The sequence below is a fragment of the Phyllobates terribilis genome, unplaced genomic scaffold (genome assembly GCF_046119375.1).
Source record: "Phyllobates terribilis strain yellow unplaced genomic scaffold, ASM4611937v1 Scaffold_9__5_contigs__length_417890890, whole genome shotgun sequence".
Classification (NCBI taxonomy): Eukaryota; Metazoa; Chordata; class Amphibia; order Anura; family Dendrobatidae; genus Phyllobates; species Phyllobates terribilis.
In genome coordinates, this window is record NW_027362769.1 from 320,726,919 (window position 1) to 320,748,900 (window position 21,982).

The 21,982-nt window shown below is 48.0% G+C and overlaps 1 protein-coding gene across 1 annotated transcript in view; it reads left to right on the forward strand.

The window, feature by feature from the left end:
* CRYM (crystallin mu) overlaps positions 1-21,982 on the forward strand; it is a 182,168-nt gene that overhangs the window by 125,201 nt on the left and 34,985 nt on the right. The window contains exon 3 of the mRNA XM_073647957.1: positions 14,763-14,825. Coding sequence (XP_073504058.1) covers positions 14,763-14,825 — 63 coding nt within the window. The remainder of the gene's footprint in view (positions 1-14,762; positions 14,826-21,982) is intronic.

Below are 21,982 nucleotides of genomic sequence, written 5' to 3' on the forward strand. Positions count from 1 at the left end.
TGCAGCACGGCTCGGGAGGTCACTCGAAGCTGGAGTGACCAGAACATCAGCAGTGAGTAAAACATCCTAAACTGCATAACCCGACTCTGTCTCTGATTGCCGTCTACACTGCATCACCACAACTCCCATCCTCTGCACCTGATCCCCCTGAGGCTATACCCCACCCGTTGGGGGTTATATCACCAAAGCTGCACCTACACCACCAGCCTCAGCGGACCCTGCTGCAGCGGCGGCCACAGTGACCGCAACACAACGGGTGGCGTAGTCGACAAATAAAGAACTTATAACATCTGTATGACTGCCACATACAACTGAGTTTGACACCCTGGGCACGGACCGGGTCACAGCCACTCGGAAGACTACAACCCCCATCTGATCCGGCTCCGGATATTCTCCCAAAAGAATATGGCCCAGGGGGCGCGTCATATACGCCCCCGTACGGTTTTGCCAGCTTCATGATAACCCAATTATTATTATTTGCTGCCACCACCCTCCAGATTTGAAATATAATACAGGCCTGGTCGGACGCATGCTTTCTGGTAGCAGATGGCTTTGGGGGAGGGAACAATTAACAATTACAGGACAAAGGAAACAGAACTATTAAATTTTATATTTAATCCAAAAGGGAGGCAGTGTTTAGGAAAAATATACAAAGATTTTACAAATGGACATTTACAGTACAGAATAGACAGTTACATAAAACAAACAGGATTACAGAAGAAACTTACTATAGAGTTCACAGCGACGAATCAGTATAGCTGGAGGAGGGGCTCCCCGATTTGATTTGAGCGTTATCGAATGCGATCCTTTGCTTATAATATCAATACCCCCCTGTCAAAGACTGCTCATCTATCCTACATGGATCCTTTTATGCCTAAGATCTCTGGATTTTGAAATAACTTATCGCTGGTTGATCCCAGAAGCCCAAAAGTGATACCATTTTTTCTATTATGATTTTACCTTCATTTAGAGACCACACATGGTATGGTTGTGATCTGCTATTTTGCTACTTTTGTGCCACAGCCCCCCGGGGGGCTTACGGTTACAAAAAATAAGCATCTTGTTCTTTGACTGACCCTGCCACAAAAAATATGGATTCCATTATTAGTAGAGTTATGAAACCTCCAATATTCCATATTTCATATCGGTTCCGGACATCCTGGAGTTTATATTAAACCCCTTTTGAGCCTAAACGAGCTATTTCCTCTTTCCTTCCATCTCTGCCCCTATGCTGGAGGTGTCTATTTCGCAGGTCTGTGTTTAATTCTCCCCTGCCTCTACCAGGGAGAAAGACCCTCACATTTTAATTAGGTTACAGTCACTTCTGCTGTAGGTGATAATTTGCAGAGAGATGGATGCTGAACTGTCAGCTGTAGCGTCGGTGTCCCTGCCCTCTGCTAGGAGGGGACGCTGTTCCCCTCACCTCTCCGCTCCGAGCCCGGCGTCCTCCTCCCGTTCTGCTGGCAGCGCGTGCTCCTTCCCGGCCACGGTGCTTAGGGCGCGCGCGCTCCCCCCCTCTTAAAGGGGCCGCGCGCACCGTCCTAAGGAGTCGCCGGCCAATGGCCGGAGGCCTTCACCATATATAAGGCACCTCCTCCAAAATGGAGGTGCCCGAGCAATGTTGTTGCACTGTTCACTACTCTGCTTCAGCCCTCAGGACCCGTTTCGAGTTACCTGCCAGTTACCTGCCAAGTTACCTGCCAGTTTCCTGCCAGATTGCTGTCTGATTCCTGCCTGTTATCCGCTTACCTGCTTGCTAGCCTGAGGTCCGACGGTCTGCCTTCCGACACCTGTCAGTCTGTCTATGGACCAGCTTGCCCGCTCACCTGGGAGCGCTCATCTGCTACCTGTCTGCTAGCCTACCTGGAGGCTCCGCCGTCACGTGCTGTGACCACCTGCCAGTCCAGAGACTCTTGCCCACTCACCTGGGAGCGCTCATCTGCTACCTGCCTGTTAGCCTACCTGGAGGCTCCGCCGTCACATGCTGTGACCACCTGCTTATCCAGAGACTCTCGCCTGCTCACCTGGGAGCACACATCTGCTACCTGCCTGTTAGCCTACCTGGAGGCTCCGCCGTCACGTGCTGTGACCACCTGCCAGTCCAGAGACTCTTGCCCGCTCACCTGGGAGCGCTCATCTGCTACCTGCCTGTTAGCCTACCTGGAGGCTCCGCCGTCACATGCTGTGACCACCTGCTTATCCAGAGACTCTCGCCTGCTCACCTGGGAGCACACATCTGCCATCTGCCTGCTAGCCTACCTGGAGGCTCCGCCGTCACATGCTGTGACCACCTGTTTATCCAGAGACTCTCGCCTGCTCACCTGGGAGCACACATCTGCCATCTGCCTGCTAGCCTACCTGGAGGCTCAGCCGTCACAGGACGTACCTACCCTTTACCCAGAGACTGTCCCGGTCACTTGCCGTGACCTCCTGCCCGTTCACCCAGAGACTGCCCCGGTCACTTGCTGTGACCTCCTGCCCGTTTACCCAGAGACTGTCCCGGTCACCTGCTGTGACTACCTGCCTGTCTTCCCTGGTCGCCACCCGCTTCCTTACAAGGACCGCCCCCTTGTATAAGTTGCTCAGAGGTTCCGCCTCCCCCACCCGTTACATCAGCTCTCCTCTTGTGACAAATGGTGGATAAGGGAGGAGTGAAGAGGGGTTTGGGAGAAATGGCTCATATTTTCTTAATATCTCCTTGACATCTCCACTCTTAGAGGTGGCTTGGGGCTGATTTACATATCACACCTTAAGCCCACCTCCTGACACACCCTTCCTGCTGATCCGACAAGCTGTGGACCCAACTCGCCCAGTACCCTGACCGACTGGGGATCCAGCTTTCCGATCACCCTAACCGGCTCAGGATACATTTCCCCCACACCTCTGACAGGCTATGGGTACCTTCCTCCCATACTCCTGACAGACAAGTGGACACACTTTTCTATTACCTTGCCCGGTGGTGGGGCACCCCTTTCCACCTGTCATTATTATTATTATTATTTATATAGTGTCATTGATTCCATGGTACTGTACATGAGAAGGGGTTACATACAAAATACAGGTATCACTTACAGTAAGAAATAAACAATGATAGACTGGTACAGGGGGAACAGGACCCTGCCCTTGCGGGCTTACATTCTACAGGATGATGGGGAAGGAGACAGTAGGTGGGGGGTTGCAGCAGCTCCGGTGTTGGTGAGGCGCAGGGCCGTTGTTGGTAAGGCAGCAGCTCCAGTGGTGTTGAGGAGGCAGCATGGTCATTGCAGTTTGTAAGCTTTCTTGAAAAGATGGGTTGTCATGTTCCGTCTGAAGGATCCGAGTGTGGTGGATAGTCGGACGTGTTGGGGCACAGAATTCCAGAGGATTGGGGATATTCGGGAGAAGTCTTGGAGGCAAATGGGTGAGGAACGAATAAGTGTGGAGGAGAGAAGGAAGTCTTGGTAGGACCAGAGATTACGTGAGGGAATATATTGGGAGATTAGTTCAGAGATGTATGGAGGAGAAAGGTTATGGATGGCTTTGTAGGTCAGTTTTAGTAGTTTGAACTGGATACTCTGGGCCATTGGGAGTCAGTGAAGGGATCTGCAAAGGGGGTAGCAGAGGATTAGCGAAGCGAGAAATGAATTAGTCGCGCAGCATAGTTTAGGATGGACTGGAGGGATGCGAGAGTGTTATAAGGTAGGCCACAAAGGAGGGTGTTGCAGTAGTCGAGGTGGGAGATGATGAGGGCATGCATAAGCAGTTTAGTAGATTGAGGGTTGAGGAAAGGACTGATTCTGGAAATATTTTTGAGCTGGAGGAGACAAGAAGTGGCAAGAGCTTGGATGTGGGATTTGAAGGACAGGGCAGAGTCAAGGGTTGATCCAAGGCAGCGGATTGCCGGTACAGGGGAAAGTGTGATGTAATTTATTGTGATAGAAAGATCAGGTGGGGAAGATATGCGAGATGGAGGAAAGATGATGAGTTCAGTTTTGCCCACATTGAGCTTGAGGAAGCGAGAGGAGAAGTAGGAGGATACGGCTGACACTCTGGGACTCTGGACAGCAGAGAGGTGACGTCTGGGCCAGAGAGGTAGATCTGAGTGTCATCAGCGTATAGGTGGTACTGGAAGCAATGGGAATTTATGAGTTGTCCCAGGCCAAGGGTATAGATGGAGAAGAGTAGGAGTCTTAGGACAGAGCCTTGAGGGACTCCAACAGAGAGAGGGCGGGATGAGGAGTTAGTATGGGAGTGGGACACTCTAAATGTGCGGTTGGAAAGGTATGAGGAGATCCAGGACAGGGCAAGGTCTTTGATGCCAAAGGAAGAGAGTATCTGTAGTAGGAGGCAGTGGTCAACTGTGTCAAAGGCAGAGGACAGGTCTAGAAGGAGGAATATAGAAAATTGTCTGTTAGCTTTGGCTGTAAGTAGGTCATTAGTAATTTTGGTCAGTGCAGTTTCAGTGGAATGATGGGGACGGAAACCAGATTGTAGGTTGTCGAAGAGAGAGTTGGATGAGAGCTGGTAGGAAAGTTTAGCATGAACATGTTGCTCAAGAGTTTGGAAGCAAATGGGAGCAGCGATATAAGGCGATAGCTTGACATAGCGGTCGAGGGATGGCTTTTTGAGGATAGGCGTGATTGCGGCATGTTTGAAAGCAGAAGGGAAGGTACCAGAGGTTAGTGATAGGTTGAAGAGGTGGGTTAGGACCGGGATAAGTGTGGTAGCGTGGTTGGGGAGGAGGTGGGATGGGATGGGGTCGAGTGAACATGTGATTAGGTGTGATTTGTAGAGTAGGCCAGTAAGCTCTCCTTCAGTGATGTTGGAGAGGGAGGTTATAGGGGAAGAGCATTGGTCTGGTATACAAAGGGGTTGTGGGAGTTGAACAATAAAGACTTGCCTTATTTGGTCGATCTTATTTTTGAAGTGTGTGGCAAAGTCCTCAGCAGAGATGGGGAGGGTCGGAGAGGGCAGTTGAGGGTGGAGGAGGGAGCTAAAAGTGTTGAATAACTGTTTGGTGTTGTAGGATAAGGAAGATACAAGAGTTGTGAAGTAGGCCTGTTTAGCAGAGGTGAGAGCTGATTTGAAAGTGAGTGTTGCTTGTTTGAATGCATGTGAATGTGTTTTCTTCCAATGCCGCTCCGCAACCCTGGGCACTTGCCGAACCTTTTTAGTGAGGTTATTGTGCCAAGGTTGTCTATTGATTTGTCTCACTCTGCTATGCATGAGAGGGGTGACTGCATCAATAGCTGATGCGAAAGTGGCATTGCAGAAAGCAGTGGCGCTTTCTGTGTCATGGAGTGAAGATATGCATGTCAGTGGTAGAATAGAGTCAGAGAGTGTGTGAGTGTCTACATGTGCAAGTTTTCTGCAGGGGTGTGCTAGTTACTGGACATGGATGACAGGAGAGGAGGACATGGAGGAGAAAGTGAGAAGATGGTGGTCAGATAAGGGAAGAGGGAAGGTTGTGAAGTTAGATAGGGAGCAGAGACGGGTGAAGATGAGGTCTAATGTTTGTCCATCTGTGTGGGCGGCTGACGATGACCACTGAGTAAGTCCAAAAGATAAAGTAAGTGACAGGAGTTTGGCGGCTGCTGACTGGTGGTGTCATTGGGGATGTTGAAGTCATCCATGATGATGGTGGGAATGTCAGCAGATAGAAAGTGAAGAAGCCAGGTGGAGAATTGGTCGATAAATGCAGTGACCGAGCCCGGTGGTCGGTATATGACAGCCACTTGGAGGTTGGAGTGAGAGTAGATGCGGACAGAGTGGTCTTCAAAAGAAGGGAGAATAAGGGAGGATAGAGGTGGGATTGGGTTAAAGGTGCAGTTGTTAGAAAGGAGAATACCCACTCCTCCACCATGTTTGTTGCCAGGGCAAGGAGTGTGGGTGAAGTTCAGGCCACCGTAACACTGCGCAGCAGGGGAGGCAGTGTCAGAGGGTGTCAGACATGTTTCAGTGAGGCCTAGGAAGGAGAAATTGCGAGAGGTAAAGAGGTCATGAATCACATGGAGTTTATTGCAGACAGAGCGTGCCTTCCAGAGTGCTCCAGAGAGAGGGAGCAGGGATGTGGGCATCAGGGGGACGGGTTTTAGGTAGCAGACGTTGCGGTAGTTCATTTTTGGTTTGGAGCGATAGGATGGAGAATAGGTGGGAAGTGGCAGCTGTGGGGGTCCAGGATTATGGGATATGTTGCCAGCATTGAGGAGAAGCAGAGAGAGGGAGAGCAGGTGGGAGAAGGCGAGTCGCCGGCTTGTTTTGTGTTTTGGTAGGATAGATCTGGGGTTGAGGAGCAGGTCGGCAGATGAGGTCAGGTGGGGAGGTAAGAGGGACATAGAGATGATTATTTGGTTAGAGGGAGTTAGAGTTTGAGGATAGCGAAGGAGAGTGAGGATTAGTGGAGCAAAAACTGTAAGAGCATATGTTAGCATAGTGAAAGGATAGGAGTAGGTTTATAGAAAAACTGGGAAAATGTGATAAGCAGTGCTTTCTGTTCCCTTCTAGTTTCTTCTGGTTTATTCCTGGTATATTCCTTTAGTAATAATACACTTATTGTGGATACACTTGCTGCAGATACACAGACCACGGTCATCAGACCTATCTGTACACATTTATACATCTATGATTAGACCAGGTGTGAGCAGAGGGGAAGGGCCAGGGATCAGAGAATCACAGCAGGGGTTAATTAAGACAGTGGAGATAATATGGGCGTATTAGTTGCTATAGAACAAGGACTGCAGACAGACCAAAATGGATAGATAGTGAGGTGTGAATGGGGATCAAAGGATTACAGGAAATTACTACCAGGAAAATATACTGGGAGACACAGATACACAGGTGTGAATTCATTGCTATGATTATGAGGGATGTTACAAGAATTGACAGACAGAAACCAGTACAGACAGATTGATATAACAGGGATCAATGAATACAGCAGCAGATATTGGATGGAGCAGACATAGCCAGGACAGGACAGATTGTTACCTTGGGAGCCGTGCTCACTAGGCGGGCGCTACGACCGGCCATGTCACAATCCGTCGTGACCCTGGTTGGCTTCACAAGACCACTTTCCCTATGATCCCCGTGTTTCTCCCCATCCTTGCTCGTTACCTCTGGAGCCATGCTAGTCATGGAGCAGCTACCACCGACCATGTCACGATCTGGCGTGACACTGGTCACCTGCACGGGGCGACCTGCTTCCTGGTGTCCGTGCCTGCTCCCCTCACCGAATAGCACTTATGCTGTCTCGCATTAGGGGATCCTTAGCAGAATCAATCTGCGGGGTGAGGTGGCTGAGTTCCCCTTTACCATAACACACACTTTAATTATGCATGACATTGACATTATTGACAGTGGCATTATATGACATATCAGATCTAGGAGGGTTATCAGGAATTTATCGGGCAACTAGCCGTCCTAGATCGGTTACCAATAGCACATTAGTAAGGAGATTCTCCGACACCCCCATTTCCCTTAACCCCCTCCCCGCACCCCATTCCAGGAAAACTTGGGCCATCGGTATGGGACGGCGAACACCCCCAAACCCGGTGACAGTCAGGGTCTTCCCAGGAATGAGTTCTTTTGGTAACATGAACTCAGAGCGTATGAGGGTACGTTCTGCGCCAGTGTCTTTAAGGTCAACAGTAACTGTTTGCCCACAGTAACCAGTTGTAAGTTCTCCCTGGCCCGGCCAACAGCCCCACCCACAAAAAGAATGGCTGCAGTAGGCCATGAGGCCTCAGGTGTGGTGTCCACCTTCTGCCTCTCAGGGCAGACAAGGCTGACGTGACCCGTTTGGTCACAAATATAGCACTTATCGGAGTCAAATGCAGGCCATGTGCTGGAAGATGGGGCAGAACCCGCTGAGGGCTGGCTGGCTGGCTGGAACAATGGGGATGGTTGTAGACTTACTCTCTCTCCATCTGGCGGCGGCCGACTTCTGCACCTCTGGTGTGCGGTTGGCCTCATAGGCATCTGCGATCTGGGCTACTTTGTCAGCCTGCTTTAGCTCCCGGTCAAGAACAAACTGTTGCACTTCCACTGGGCAAAGACGAAGTAACTGGTCCTTCACCATCAGATCCTTCAGGTCCTCGAAGGTGGTGACTGATAGTCCTGGGATCCACTGCTCAAAGTTGGTTCTGAGCCCATCCATCACATTACCGTAGCTATAATGTGGTCCACGTTGGAGGGCTCTGAACTTCTTCCGGTAAACCTCCGGAGTCAACTGGTACTTTTTTATCAGTATGTGCTTGACGGCCTCATAGTCTCCATATTAGTCTCGAGGGAGAGTAGCAAACACCTCCAGAGCTTTTCCTCTGAGCCCAGGAGTTAAGTGCCTTGCCCACTGGTCTGCGGACAGCTGATACTGCCTGCACGCTTTTTCAAACCCTCACAGAAATATGTCCAAGTCTCCATCCTTTTCCATTATAGGGAAATGATCCGGACGGGGTTTAAAGCTGTTGGCATTGTTGGACTCACGGATCTGCAGGGTGCATGGCTCTTTCTGGGCTAGCTCCAGCTGGTACAGACGCTCCGCCTGGGCCTGTCGCTCAGCTTGCTCTGCCTTTTGGAATTTCATGATCAGCTGCAGTCATCCGTCACAGTCGTCTCCGGTGAGCTGCTCCAAGGCCATCTGCAGGTGGGGGTCCACACTACCCTGGCTGCGGGTATGGCTGGCTATCACAGGTGGGACCCCTACAGCAGCGCCATCCTTGGCTGGCCGTCCCATCATCAGGGCTCTGCTGTCGGACTGGCTCTGTGGCACCTTGCAACAGTTCAGCAATCAGTTGGGCACTGGTTTTGCCCATGGGGTCAATCTGCCTCAGCTCACAAAGAGCAGTGATAGTGTCCTCTGACTGCTGGTGATACCAGGGCTTTCCACGTGTAGTCATCATTGCCAAATAAAAGATAGGACAGAAAAACAAGAGAAGGGAGGGGATGCAACTGCTTAAAACTCTGCACATAATTCTTGCAAGAACCATGCAAGTTTTCAGTGACGGGAATGATTGCTCAATCCAGCCACTGATGTTCTGTAATATCCCACCTCTGCCACCAATTTGTCAGGGTTCCGCAGAGACGACACCGGGGAGATCACACAATATTTCACCGTCGCCGCCACTCTGTCAGGATTTCATCAGGGATTTGCGAACACATGATCCCAACTACTCACTACGCAGCTATCGACAAGAATGCAGAAAGCGTATGGCATCACACCTCCGCATTACAATGCATGGAATATGTGTATACGCCCCCGTACGGTTCTGCCAGCTTCACGATAGCCCAATTATTATTATTCACTGCCACCACCGTCCAGATTTGAAATATAATACAGACCTGGTTGGACGCCTGTGATTTGGTAGCGTATAGCTTCGGGGGCGGGAACAATTACAGGACAAAAGAAACAGAACTATTAATTCAATTTTATGTTTAATCCAAAAGGGAGGCAGTGTTTAGAAAAAACATACAAAGATTTTACAAATGGACATTTACAGTACAGAACAGACAGTTACATAAAATAAACAAGATTACCGAAGAAACTTGCTATAGAGTTCGCAGAGACGAACCAGTATAGCTGGAGGAGGGGCTCCCCGATTTGATTTGAGTGCTATCGAACATGATCTGTTGCTTATAGTATCTATACCCCCCTGGCAAAGAATGCTCTTCTATCCTCCGTGGATCCTTTTATACCTAAGGGGAGACTGGCCCACACACCCCCTGTGCTGACATCATGGGGGCTGGTCTCCAGCCTGCACATTTTATTTAAGATTTCTCATTTTTGGAATAACTTATCTTTGGTTGATCCCAGAAGCCCAAAAGTGATACCATTTTTTCTATTATGATTTTACCTTCATTTAGAGACCACAGATAGCATGTTTGCGATCTGCTATTTTCTTACTTTTGCACCGGGCTTACGGCTACAAAAAAATAAGCATATTGTTCCTTGGCTAACACTGCCACTAAAAATATGGGTACCATTATTAGCAGAGTTATGGAACTTCAAATATCCCACATCTCATATCGGCTCCGGACATCCTGGAGTTTGTGTTAAACCCCTTTTGAGCCTAAACGAGCTATTTCCTCTTTCCTTCCATCTCTGCCCCTATGCTAGAGGTGTCTATTTCGCAGGTCTGTGTTTAGTTCTCCCCTGCCTGTTCCAGGAAGAAAGACCCTCGCATTTTATTTAGGTTATAGCTTTACAGTCACTTCTGCTGTAGGTGATAATTTGCAGAGAGATGGATGCTGGACTGTCAGCTCTCCTCTTATGATAAATGGTGGATAAGGGAGGGGTGAAGAGGGGTTTGGGAGAAATGGTTCATATTTTCTTAATATCTCCCTGACAGTTAGCAGCAGCAAAATATAGATTCTTTGACTCTGCACAAGCTCTGAATACAGCTGAATTTCACCGCCACTAAAAGGACTAGGTGGCTTATAGCAGAGTATGACATATTTGCGACATAAAAAAATCTTTTTTGGACTCAGTCTAGCAACAGAAAAAATCATTTTTTTTACTCTGAAAACAGCTGAAGTTCACCGCCACTAATGAAGTAGCTGACGTATAGCAGAGTGTATGACGTTTGCCACACAAATAAATAATTTGTGAAATCTGCCTAGCAAGACAAAAAAAACATTTTTTTACTCTGAAAACAGCTGAATTTCACCCACCAAAAAATGACAAACTGGGCTAACACAGCTTGCACTATTACATTAGCAAATGAAAAAAAAAATTTGTGCTCTGCACTCAGAAGCTCAGTACTGACAAGCTCTGCTGATAGCTGAATTTCAACCCCACAAAAACAAAAAGTGGCCTACAAGGGCTTGCTTGCTTTATCACATTAGCAAGTGCAAAAATAGATTGAAGGTCTGCATGGAGCACAGACAGTACAACCGGTGCACAAAACTGTTCTATGCCAAAGGCCCTGCTCTTTCTCTCAGAATCTCAGTAATTGCACAAAAACAAAAAAAAAGCGCTGCAAGGTCGATTGAACAGGTACACAGCAAAGGACTAATCTACACTATCTGACTTCCACAGAAGCGCCCATCTATCTAGCTAATATCTCTCATTACATAGGACAGAGCACACTCAGCAGCGTCTATCTCCTTCAGTGACATGCATAAAATGGCGCTGAGGGAACATGGCTGGTTTTTATATGGAGAGGACATGTGATTTCAGCAGCCAATTGCAGAAACCCTTGTGTCTGAGACACTCTGGATGCTTCCTGCGCTCTGATTGGCTAGCCGCGCTTTCCTGACTTAAAGTTACCGCCTACATGAAAAAAAAAAAAGCGCGTCGCTGATCTGACCTGTTCTGAGCTATCACCATCCCCCCACTCATCTGCCACATCTCCCCGCTCATCATACACAAGCACTATGCTAGCAAAACTGTAAAAAACGCTGTAGTTGGCCCACAATCACGTAACCACGTAAATTCGCCGAACGTTACCGAATTTCCCGAATTTTGCTCACCTTTCCGATCACGAATCCATATGTGCCACATTTGTGTCGAACTTAAGTTTGTAGATCGGATCTTTAACATATTTGCTCATCAGTAGAAATAACTTCATCTGAATGTTTCCACTAATTCTTGATTAGTTCTTCATGTCGACTTGGAGGAATATCGGCCAATTCCTTCTTATAAAACAGCTTTGATTCTGTTATGTCAGTGGGATTTCTACCATGAACTGATCGCTTCTGGCCCTTCCGCAGCATTTCTATAGGATTAAAGAAGTTGTCCACTACTTTTTCATTGATTCGCTATCCTTACGCCGATCAGCTGTTATCGGTGGTGGCGGCCCGCCAGAAGTACTTACGTGCGGTGCTTGGCCAGCCATCCGAAGTGGCCGCTGCCGGGTACTGCACATCCGCCTCCCACTGAATTGAATAGGAGGCGGATGTGCAGTACCCCGTGGCGGCCATTACAGATGGACGGCCAAGCACTGCAAATAAGTACTTCCGGCCCCCACCGCTGGCACTGATAACAGCTCATCGGCGGAGGTGCCGAGTGCGGGACCCCGATCGATCAGACATTGATGCCCTATCCCAGTGATGGCGAACCTTTTAGAAACCGAATGCCCAAACTGCAATCCAAAACCCACTTACTTATTGCAAAGTGCCAAGACGGTAATTTAACCTGAATACTGAGGTTTTAGTTTAGAAAAAACAACTCATACATTAGTGCTCTATAGAGTCTACAGCAAAGAGCTTGTAAGCACTGCACTCCAAGCCTAAGATACTAGCCACCAATAGCAGTGGACGTCTGTTCTTGAGAATGGAGAGGATTTTTAATCAAAAGTAAAATTGCAAAGTTGTTTGTTTTTAGAATGACTTTGAAATTGTAACCCTTTATCATTATGAGAATAACCCTTAAAGCCAGTGATGTCAAACTGAAATACACAGAGGGCCGAAGGTCAAAGCTTGGACAAAGTTGCAGACAAACCTTGATATTTATTAAAAAAGTGTCTACAATTGAGGAAATTTTTCTTTATCTAATATAACGATTTATTTTAAAATTATAGTGGAATATTATAATATGTTATGTAAAAGCAGTAAAAAGCATATGGCCCAGTGGCCTAATTTAAATATGTATTATAACAGAGGATAAAAATCCTTGAATGAAACAGATAATAATGTATGATGCAAACAAAAGTGCCCCCAAACCCAGTATGACACCCCCACAGTGAATTCCTCCACACTAACAGTATGAGGCCCTACTGTACCCCTCTCCCTCAATCCCCCCAACAAAGAATGGTGACTCCATCACAGAGTGATTCTCCAACTTTAATCCCCACACAGCCCTCCATACAGTATAATAGCCACAAAGAGTCCTCCATACACAGTAATGGGCCACAAAGAGTCCTCCATACAGAGTAATGGGCCACAAAGAGTCCTCCATACAGTATAATGGCCCCATATAGTCCTCCATACAGGATAATGGACATCACATAGTCCTCCATACAGAATAATGGGCCCCACATAGTCCTTCATACAGTATTATGGGCACCACATAGTCCTCCATACAGTGTAATGGGCCCTCGCATAGTCCTCCATACAGTATAATGGCCCCACATAGTCCTCCATACAGTAAAATGGGCCCCACATAGTCCTCCATACAGGATAATGGGCCCTGCATAGTCCTCTGTAGAGAATAATGGGCCCCGCATAGTCCTCTGTAGAGAATAATGGGCCCCGCATAGTCCTCTGTAGAGAATAATGGGCCCCGCATAGTCCTCTGTACAGAATAATGGGCCCCGCATAGTCCTCTGTAGAGAATAATGGGCCCCGCATAGTCCTCTGTAGAGAATAATGGGCCCCGCATAGTCCTCTGTAGAGAATAATGGGCCCCGCATAGTCCTCTGTAGAGAATAATGGGCCCCGCATAGTCCTCTGTAGAGAATAATGGGCCCCGCATAGTCCTCTTTACAGAATAATGGGCCCCGCATAGTCCTCCGTACAGAATAATGGGCCCCGCATAGTCCTCCTTACAGAATAATGGGCCCCACATGGAGCTCCAAGCAGTATACATAGCCCCACATGGTGCTCCACGCAGTATACATGTCCCCACATGGTGCTCCACGCAGTATACATGTCCCCACATGGTGCTCCACGCAGTATACATGTCCCCACATGGTGCTCCACGCAGTATACATGGCCCCACATGGTGCTTCACGCAGTATACATGGTCCCCCATGGTGCTTCACGCAGTATACATGGCCCCACATGGTGCTTCACGCAGTATACATGGCCCCACATGGTGCTTCACGCAGTATACATGGTCCCCCATGGTGCTTCACGCAGTATACATGGTCCCCCATGGTGCTTCACGCAGTATACATGGTCCCCCATGGTGCTTCACGCAGTATACATGGCCCCACATGGTGCTTCACGCAGTATACATGGTCCCCCATGGTGCTTCACGCAGTATACATGGTCCCCCATGGTGCTTCACGCAGTATACATGGCCCCACATGGTGCTTCACGCAGTATACATGGTCCCCCATGGTGCTTCACGCAGTATACATGGCCCCACATGGTGCTCCATGCAGTATATAAGGCCCCACATGGTGCTCCAAACAGTATACATGGCCCCAGATTAAAAAAATAAATAAATACCTCTGCCATTCCAATGCTGATCTAGTCTCTTCATATAACACAGTCCTACCTGTGGGCCCACGCGCCTTCCCCTCACCCTTGTGAACGTGCGTTCCATCCCTCTTTCACTAGCGCCTCTGCCACTCTCCTTTGCACACGTGCCCTCCCATCAGGCCGCGCGCCCTGATGGGAGGGGGAGGGCGCGTGGAGAGGAGAGTGGCTGCAGCGGTAGTGAAAGAGGGATTAAGCGCGCGCTGACAAGGGTGAGGGGAAGGCACGTGGGCAGAGGAGAGTGGCATGACTTTGACTTAGCTATTGTAAAACTTTAATTGTATTCTTCTTTAAGCACGCTCTGGCAAAGTTACTTGTAGCCGGCTCTGCACTGATACGCCATAAAAACAAAACCTGGAAAACAAAGATGGAATTGCAGTTTTTTGGAATTGTTTTCCCATTTTTCAGTGTATTGTATGGTAAGATGGATGGTGTTACTCAAAACAACAACTCATCCCACAAATGGCCCTTTAGTTTAAGAGCGTCTTGGGTATTATGAAATGTTAGCTGGTAAAACACTTTATTTTCAATTAGCTATTTTTCATTTTCTATTATTGTTGCTCTCATTGTATTGTTCGCTCTGTCTCCTTGATTTTCTTGCAAACTTATTCTCTATTCTTCTTTTGTCATGTTATTTTTGGATCTAGGTAATCGATGGCAAAGTCATTACAGATAAGAGAACTGCTGCTGTTTCAGCAATTGCGACAAAGGTGAGAGCACAATTTATATTTATCAGATTAGTGAAGAATTTAAAAAATCCTAAAGTGCATATTAATTAATGTTCAAAGGTGATGGGGTACAGCTGTGGTCACACCACCATATCTTCTACAAGAGTGTGGTCAGAGTGTGGTCAGAGTGTGGTCAGAGTGTGGTCAGAGTGTGGTCAGATGGAAAAAAAATGTTTCCATCCTCTCTCCATTCTGTCAGTCCGTGAAAAGACTTCTTCCACAGATTCATTGACTTGCATGGCCGAATGCGATCTGATACTTGGATCCAACTCGGCCATGCTGTGATCATGTATGTGTCTGACAGTCTTGATAGATGTTGGGACATCTGTCCACCATGAAGTCTACTGAAAAAAAAATAAAACTTGTTTGTTTTTTTGGAGTTTGTGTCTGTGGGAATTTTGGCCCATTCATCCAGAAGAGAATTTGTGTGGTCAGACATTGACAAGAGGATCAGGGTCGCAATTTCTTCTAGTCCATTACAAAAGTTTTGGATTGGGTTAAGGTCAGGACTCTGTGTCAAATTCTTCCACATCAAACTCCCCCAACCATCTTTTTATGGACCTTGCTTTGTGCAATGGAATTAAGCTGGAACAGGACAGAGGCTTCCCCAAACTGTTCCTACAAGGTTGGAAGCTACAATTGTCCAATATATCTTGGTATATTTTTGAAAAGCTTTATTTTTCCTTTTTTTTAAAGGCAATGAAAATATTAACAATTAACAACCAAAGAGTCATATATGTACACTTAGTACATACAACCTCATACACAAGACGTAATGATGCCAATCCCCTTGCCCACCCTCCTGTTGAATGTCATTAATTAACACCTTATGCAGACATACGATAGAACATACAGAAGACTCTTCTGGGAACTCTGCTGGGAATGCTTTGGACATTAACCACTATCCCCGTACCTTATCAAACTTATAAGCACATCTCCTATTTGTATAGAGAAGTTTACATAGTAGAATATGACGCGCCCCCTGGGCCGTGGGGTACCCGGAGCCGGGCCTGTAGATGCTGGGGGTTGTAGTCACCGTGGCGGCGACCCGGTCCGTGACCCAGGGCGGTCAAACCAGGGTAGTTTGTGTATCTGTATGTATAGTCCGACTACGCCACATGTGGAATGCGGTTATTGGGAACCGCCGCTGCGGAGCGGTCCACTGAAGCTGGTGGTATGTGCAGCAAGGTGATGTAACTCCCCACAGGAAGAGTGGAGCTTCAGGGCAGCGTGTAGGGATGATGGTGGTGGTAGTGCAAGGTATCAGTAATGACAACACGGAATATTTGCAGTGCAGTCCCAGGGTCTTTACTGTTGGCAATTACAGTGGTGGCCAAAAGTATTGGCACCCCTGCAATTCTGTCAGATGATACTCAGTTTCTTCCTGAAAATGATTGCAATCACAAAATCTTTGGTATTATTATCTTCATTTCATTTGCTTGCAAGGAAAAAACACAAAAGAGAATGAAGCAAAAATCAAATCATTGATCATTTCACACAAAACTCAAAAAATGGGCCAGACAAAAGTATTGGCACCCTCAGCCTAATACTTGGTTGCACAGCCTTTAGCCAAAATAACTGCGAACAACCGCTTCCGGTAACCATCAATGAGTTTCTTACAATGCTCTGCTGGAGTTGTAGACCATTCTTCTTTGGCAAACTGCTCCAGGTCCCTGATATTTGAAGGGTGCCTTCTCCAAACTGCCATTTTGAGATCTCTCCACAGGTGTTTTATGGGATTTAGGTCTGGACTCATTGCTGGCCACCTTAGAAGTATCCAGTGCTTTCTCTCAAACCATTTTATGGTGCTTTTGGAAGTGTGTTTTGGGTCATTGTCCTTCTGGAAGACCCATGACCTCTGAGGGAGACCCAGCTTTCTCACACTGGGCCCTACAATATGCTGCAAAATTTGTTGGTAGTCTTCAGACTTCATAATGCCATGCACACGGTCAAGCAGTCCAGTACCAGAGGCAGCAAAGCAACCCCAAAACATCAGGGAACCTCCACCATGTTTGACTGTAGGGACTGTGTTCTTTTCTTTGTATGCCTCTTTTTTTTTCCTGTACACTCTATGTTGATGCTTTTTCCCAAAAAGCTCTACTTTTGTCTCATCTGACCAGAGAACATTCTTCCAAAACGTTTTAGGCTTTCTCAGGTAAGTTTTGGCAAACTCCAGCCTGGCTTTTTTATGTCTCGGGGTAAGAAGTGGGGTCTTCCTGGGTATCCTACCATACAGTCCCTTTTCATTCAGACGCCGACGGATAGTACGGGTTGACACTGTTGTACCCTCGGACTGCAGGGCAGCTTGAACTTGTTTGGATGTTAGTCGAGGTTCTCCACCATCCGCACAATCTTGCGTTGAAATCTCTCGTCAATTTTTCTTTTCCGTCCACATCTAGGGAGGTTAGCCACAGTGCCATGGGCTTTAAACTTCTTGACGACACTGCGCACAGAAGACACAGGAACATTCAGGTCTTTGGAGATGGACTTGTAGCCTTGAGATTGCTCATGCTTCCTCACAATTTGGTTTGTCTAGTCCTCAGACAGTTCTTTGGTCTTCTTTCTTTTCTCCATGCTCAATGTGGTACACACAAGGACACAGGACAGAGGTTGAGTCAACTTTAATCCATGTTAACTGGCTGCAAGTGTGATTTCGTTATTGACAACACCTGTTAGGTGCCAGAGGTAAGTTACAGGTGCTGTTAATTACACGAATTAGAGAAGCATCACATGATTTTTCAAACAGTGCCAATACTTTTGTCCACCCCCTTTTTTAGGTTTGGTGTGGAATTATATCCAATTTGGCTTTAGGACAATTCTTTTTGTGTTTTTTCATTGAAGACAAATTAAATGAAGATAGTAATACCAAAGAATTTGTGATTGCAATCATTTTCAGGACGAAACTGAGTATTATCTGACAGAATTGCAGGGGTGCCAATACTTTTGGCCACCACTGTACACTGTGTTCCAAATTATTATTCAAATAATATTTTCTCAGATGCTCCAGACGTTCTCAATGGGGTTGAGGTCAGGGGAGCATGGGTGCCACACCATAAGTTTGTCCCCTTTTATGCCCATAGCAGCCAGAGATGCAGATGTGTTATGTGCAGCATGAGACGGGGCATTATCATGCATTTTGAGTGCAGTTTGAGTTTTTTATTTTTTTAAAAATATACTGTTATCATAGGCAGTTTGTACAAAAACCTTTCAATTGTACTCTAATAGTTATTTGACTGGAAAATTACAATGACTGCAATTCATATAGGTAATTTGGGAAAATCTGAGAAAATATTATTTGCATAATAATTTGGAACACAGTGTATATGGGCCCCAACGGGAGTACAGGCTAGTGATGAGGGCCTGGTCAGTCTGGGAACAATCCTAGAGTCCTCCTGGCCAGGTGGAGTTGTAGGCCTGCCGTTCTGACTGTACTCTTTGGCTATCCCGCTTATAGTCGTGTTGCTGGCGACTCGGACCTTGTGGATTCCTCGCTCCTCTGTGGCGGTACATGTCCTTTCGTGTGGCTGAGCCTCTGGGCTTCTGGGGGCCGGGAGACCTGCAATCTCCTGCCTTGCGGTATCTGCTACTGGGTATGCAATCCCCACAGCTTCGGACTCCGGTGTCTGGTCCTCTGTGTATACTGTCCAGGACGAGCTATCTCCAGCTCCAGTCCCTGGCTCCTTGCTCCTTCGTGTCCTACTTGACTCCTGACACTGACTGCGACTAAACTCAGACTAGACTAAATAACCCCGCCTCCAGATCCAGTTATATAGGGCAGGATCCTCCCCTTTCTGGTCTCGGGCAGGAGGTGTTGCATGTAATGTGTTCCTGACCAGGAAACTCCTGTTTTGCTCCCAGACATGGTATTACTACCACTGTGGCAGTCAGACCCTCTGGGGTGCCACATTGCCCCCTAGTAAATTTCAGTACTCCGGGACTGAGCATATTTTGCAAAAATGTAACAGGTTACAATAACAATGGCAAGAACAATACATGAACATTTTTACAGGCATTACAGTCCTTATAGGTCATGGTATCATCCGTAACCTGGTGTCCATGTCACCCAACAAGGTGCACTTCTTGTGGGACTCGTCCCAAACCCTCCACGGAGGCCCTGGGGTGGCTACAGGGCATTGATGATCCGGATGTTGGACCACGTCTTCAGCCACCTCCACGGGTTTTTCTTCTGTGGTCTGGCACAAAGGGGCACTTTATAGGTGCAACTATTTACAGGGTAAAGTTTTTGGTTATTCATTGTCCATAACCTGAAAGTCTTTGGACCCTGTCGGGTAACTGGAAAAACACCATTAGCACATACATATAAAGCATTTCAACATTACAGTTATAGTTACATTTAAATTCTCCAGCGAGCAGGGATTTGACCTCTGGTGCTTCTGGTAGATCTGCGTAACACGCTATCTATCTGTGTTCTACCTTGGTCCCCTGTATTTACCTCTGGTGTGGTGGTCTCAATGTTCACCTCACTACAGGTGTTTGGAGGTGTCTCTGGTAGGTTGGGCAGCTTCCTACGGATCCTTTGGCTTACCGTGGGTACGACAGGCTCGCTACTAGCAGAGGGTAAATTCTCCTGGTCTGCTGATAAGGAATCTTCTGTCTCCGGGGCCAATGGTTCTTCCAACTCTACTGGGACCTCTACAGCTTCCTGAGGGGCTGGTTGGAGAAATGTAAGGACTGGCACAGCAATGGCATTATTCACTTGCGTCCATGACCGGGGAAATTCTCCGAGTACTGTGTTGACCATTTCTTCAACTTCCTCTGCGGGTTGAGGGATATCTTGGCCTTCTTCAGCATGCTGTAGCTGCTCGGGACATTTCTTCAGGTGGTCTCTGGAAACTGTTGCTGTCGTTTCTCCTCTATCCTTACTTATGAGGTACACCTTGGTGTTATCATGACTTGATGGTAGAATGGTGTACGGCTCTTTTTCCCACTGGTCATCCAAATTATGGAGCCGCCTTTATCTCTTTAGGACTTGCTCTCGCGGTGACAAGGGGGCAGCAGGTGCATGTTGATTGTAAGTCTTCTCTTGCCTTTCTCTTGCTTGGGACAGACTTCTTTCAACACTTTCTTGTACCTTACGGTATTGCTGTTGCCGCTCAGTGTCCCAATCCGCATCCGGTGAGGTGTCCTCTGGTGTCAGAACCCCCATATCCAGGTCGATGGGCAGCTTACCAGGTCTTGCTCTCCTCAGGTAAGCTGGTGTGCAGTTGGTGGAATTCACTGGGATGTGGTTGTAGATATCCACCAGGTCTGGCAACTTTTCTGGCCACAGGCTGCGTTCCTCCAGGGGCAACGTCTTCAGTAGGTCTATCACCACCTGATTCATATTTTCACACATCCCGTTGGTCTGGGGGTGATAAGGCGTTGTCCTGATCTTCTTGCAGCCGTTCAGGTTGCAGAATTCCTGGAATACTTCTGCCTCGAAGGCCGGACCTTGGTCAGTTAGCACACGTTCTGGGTAACCATGCGGGCGGCAGAAGTGCTGTTGGAAAGCTCTGGCTGCTGTCTGAGACATTTGGTCCTTGACTGGCACTACTACCAGGAACCGGGAGTAGTGGTCTACGATGGTGAGAGCGTAGACTTAGCCTGACCTGCTCGGGGATAGCTTCACATGGTCCAGGGCTACCAGTTCGAGTGGCTGCTTGGTGATGATGGGCTGCAGGGGAGCCCTCTGGCTGTCACGGTCTTTTCTTCTCAGGTTGCATGGTCCGCATTCTCGACACCACCTCTCGACTGCTTTCCTCATGCCAACCCAATAGAACCATACACGTAGCAGGACTTCCAGCTTCTTCCATCCAAAATGTCCCGCTCCATCGTGGTACGCTTCCAGGACCATAGACGCATCTCGCCTCGGGACTACCACCTGCCAGACCAGCTCATGTGTCCGGGAGTTGACAGTTCTTCGACACAGCTTCCCTTCATAGATGAACAGCTTGCTCTTTTCTTTCCACAGCTGTTTGGTCTCTTCCGGAGCATCTGAATCAGGGTATGAGTCAGCTTGTGTCAGCAACTCTTTGACTAGGCGAACAGCCGGGTCACTGTCTTGTGTTTCTGCCCATCCATGGTGTGGCAATGGATTGAACGTGGCTTCTCTGTTGGCAGAGCACCTGTTCTTCACACAATGGGAGCACTGCTTTATCCCATGGCGGTGGAACGCGGGGATTTCTATCTCTTCCAGCTCCTCTGGGTCTTCTCCCCCGTCTGGCAAGTTAGGCATCCTGGACAGCGCATCTGCGTTTGCATTCTTGTGCCCAGCCCGGTACTTGATGGTGAATTCATAATTAGACAGTCGGGCCATCCATCTTTGTTCCAGGTCACCAAGTTTTGCAGTGTCCAGGTGTGTCAGCGGGTTATTATCCGTGTACACAGTGAATTTGGAGGAGACGAGATAATGTTTGAAGCGCTCAGTCACAGCCCAGACTATGGCAAGGAACTCCAACTTGAAGGAGCTGTAGTTTTCTGGGTTTCTTTCTGTGGGCCAGAGCTTCCTCCTGGCGTAGGCTATCACTCTTTCTCTGCCTTGCTGGATCTGGGACAGCACCGCTCCTAGTCCCATGTTGCTCGCGTCCGTGTGAAGGATGAAGGGTTGGCCATAATCGGGGTAGGCCAGGACCTCGTCTCCTGTTAGGGCCATCTTCAACCTGGTGAAGGACTCATCTTCCAGCTTGTCCCATTTGAATGGTGGTTTCTGGTTCTTGGCCTTCCTGGACTGGCCTATCAGGAGGTCCTGCATGGGTGCCGCCATCTTGGTGAAGCCTGGTATAAACCTTCGGTAGTAGCCTACCAACCCGAGGAACTGCCGCACTTCTTTGATGGTGGAAGGTCTCGGCCAGTCCTTGATTACGGTGATCTTATCGGGGTCTGGTGCTACACAGTCAGCACTTACCACATGTCCTAAGTACTGTACTTTGGGCTTCAGCAGGTGGCACTTTGACGGCTTCACCTTCAGGCCAAAGCCAGCCAGGGCTTCAAACACTTCCGCCAGGTGCTTCAGATGATCCTCATATGTCTTGGAGTATACTATGACATCATCCAGGTACAGCAGGACTGTCTCGAAGTTCTTATGCCGTAGACCGCACTCCATCAACCGCTGGAAGGTTCCTGGGGCCTTGCAGAGCCCG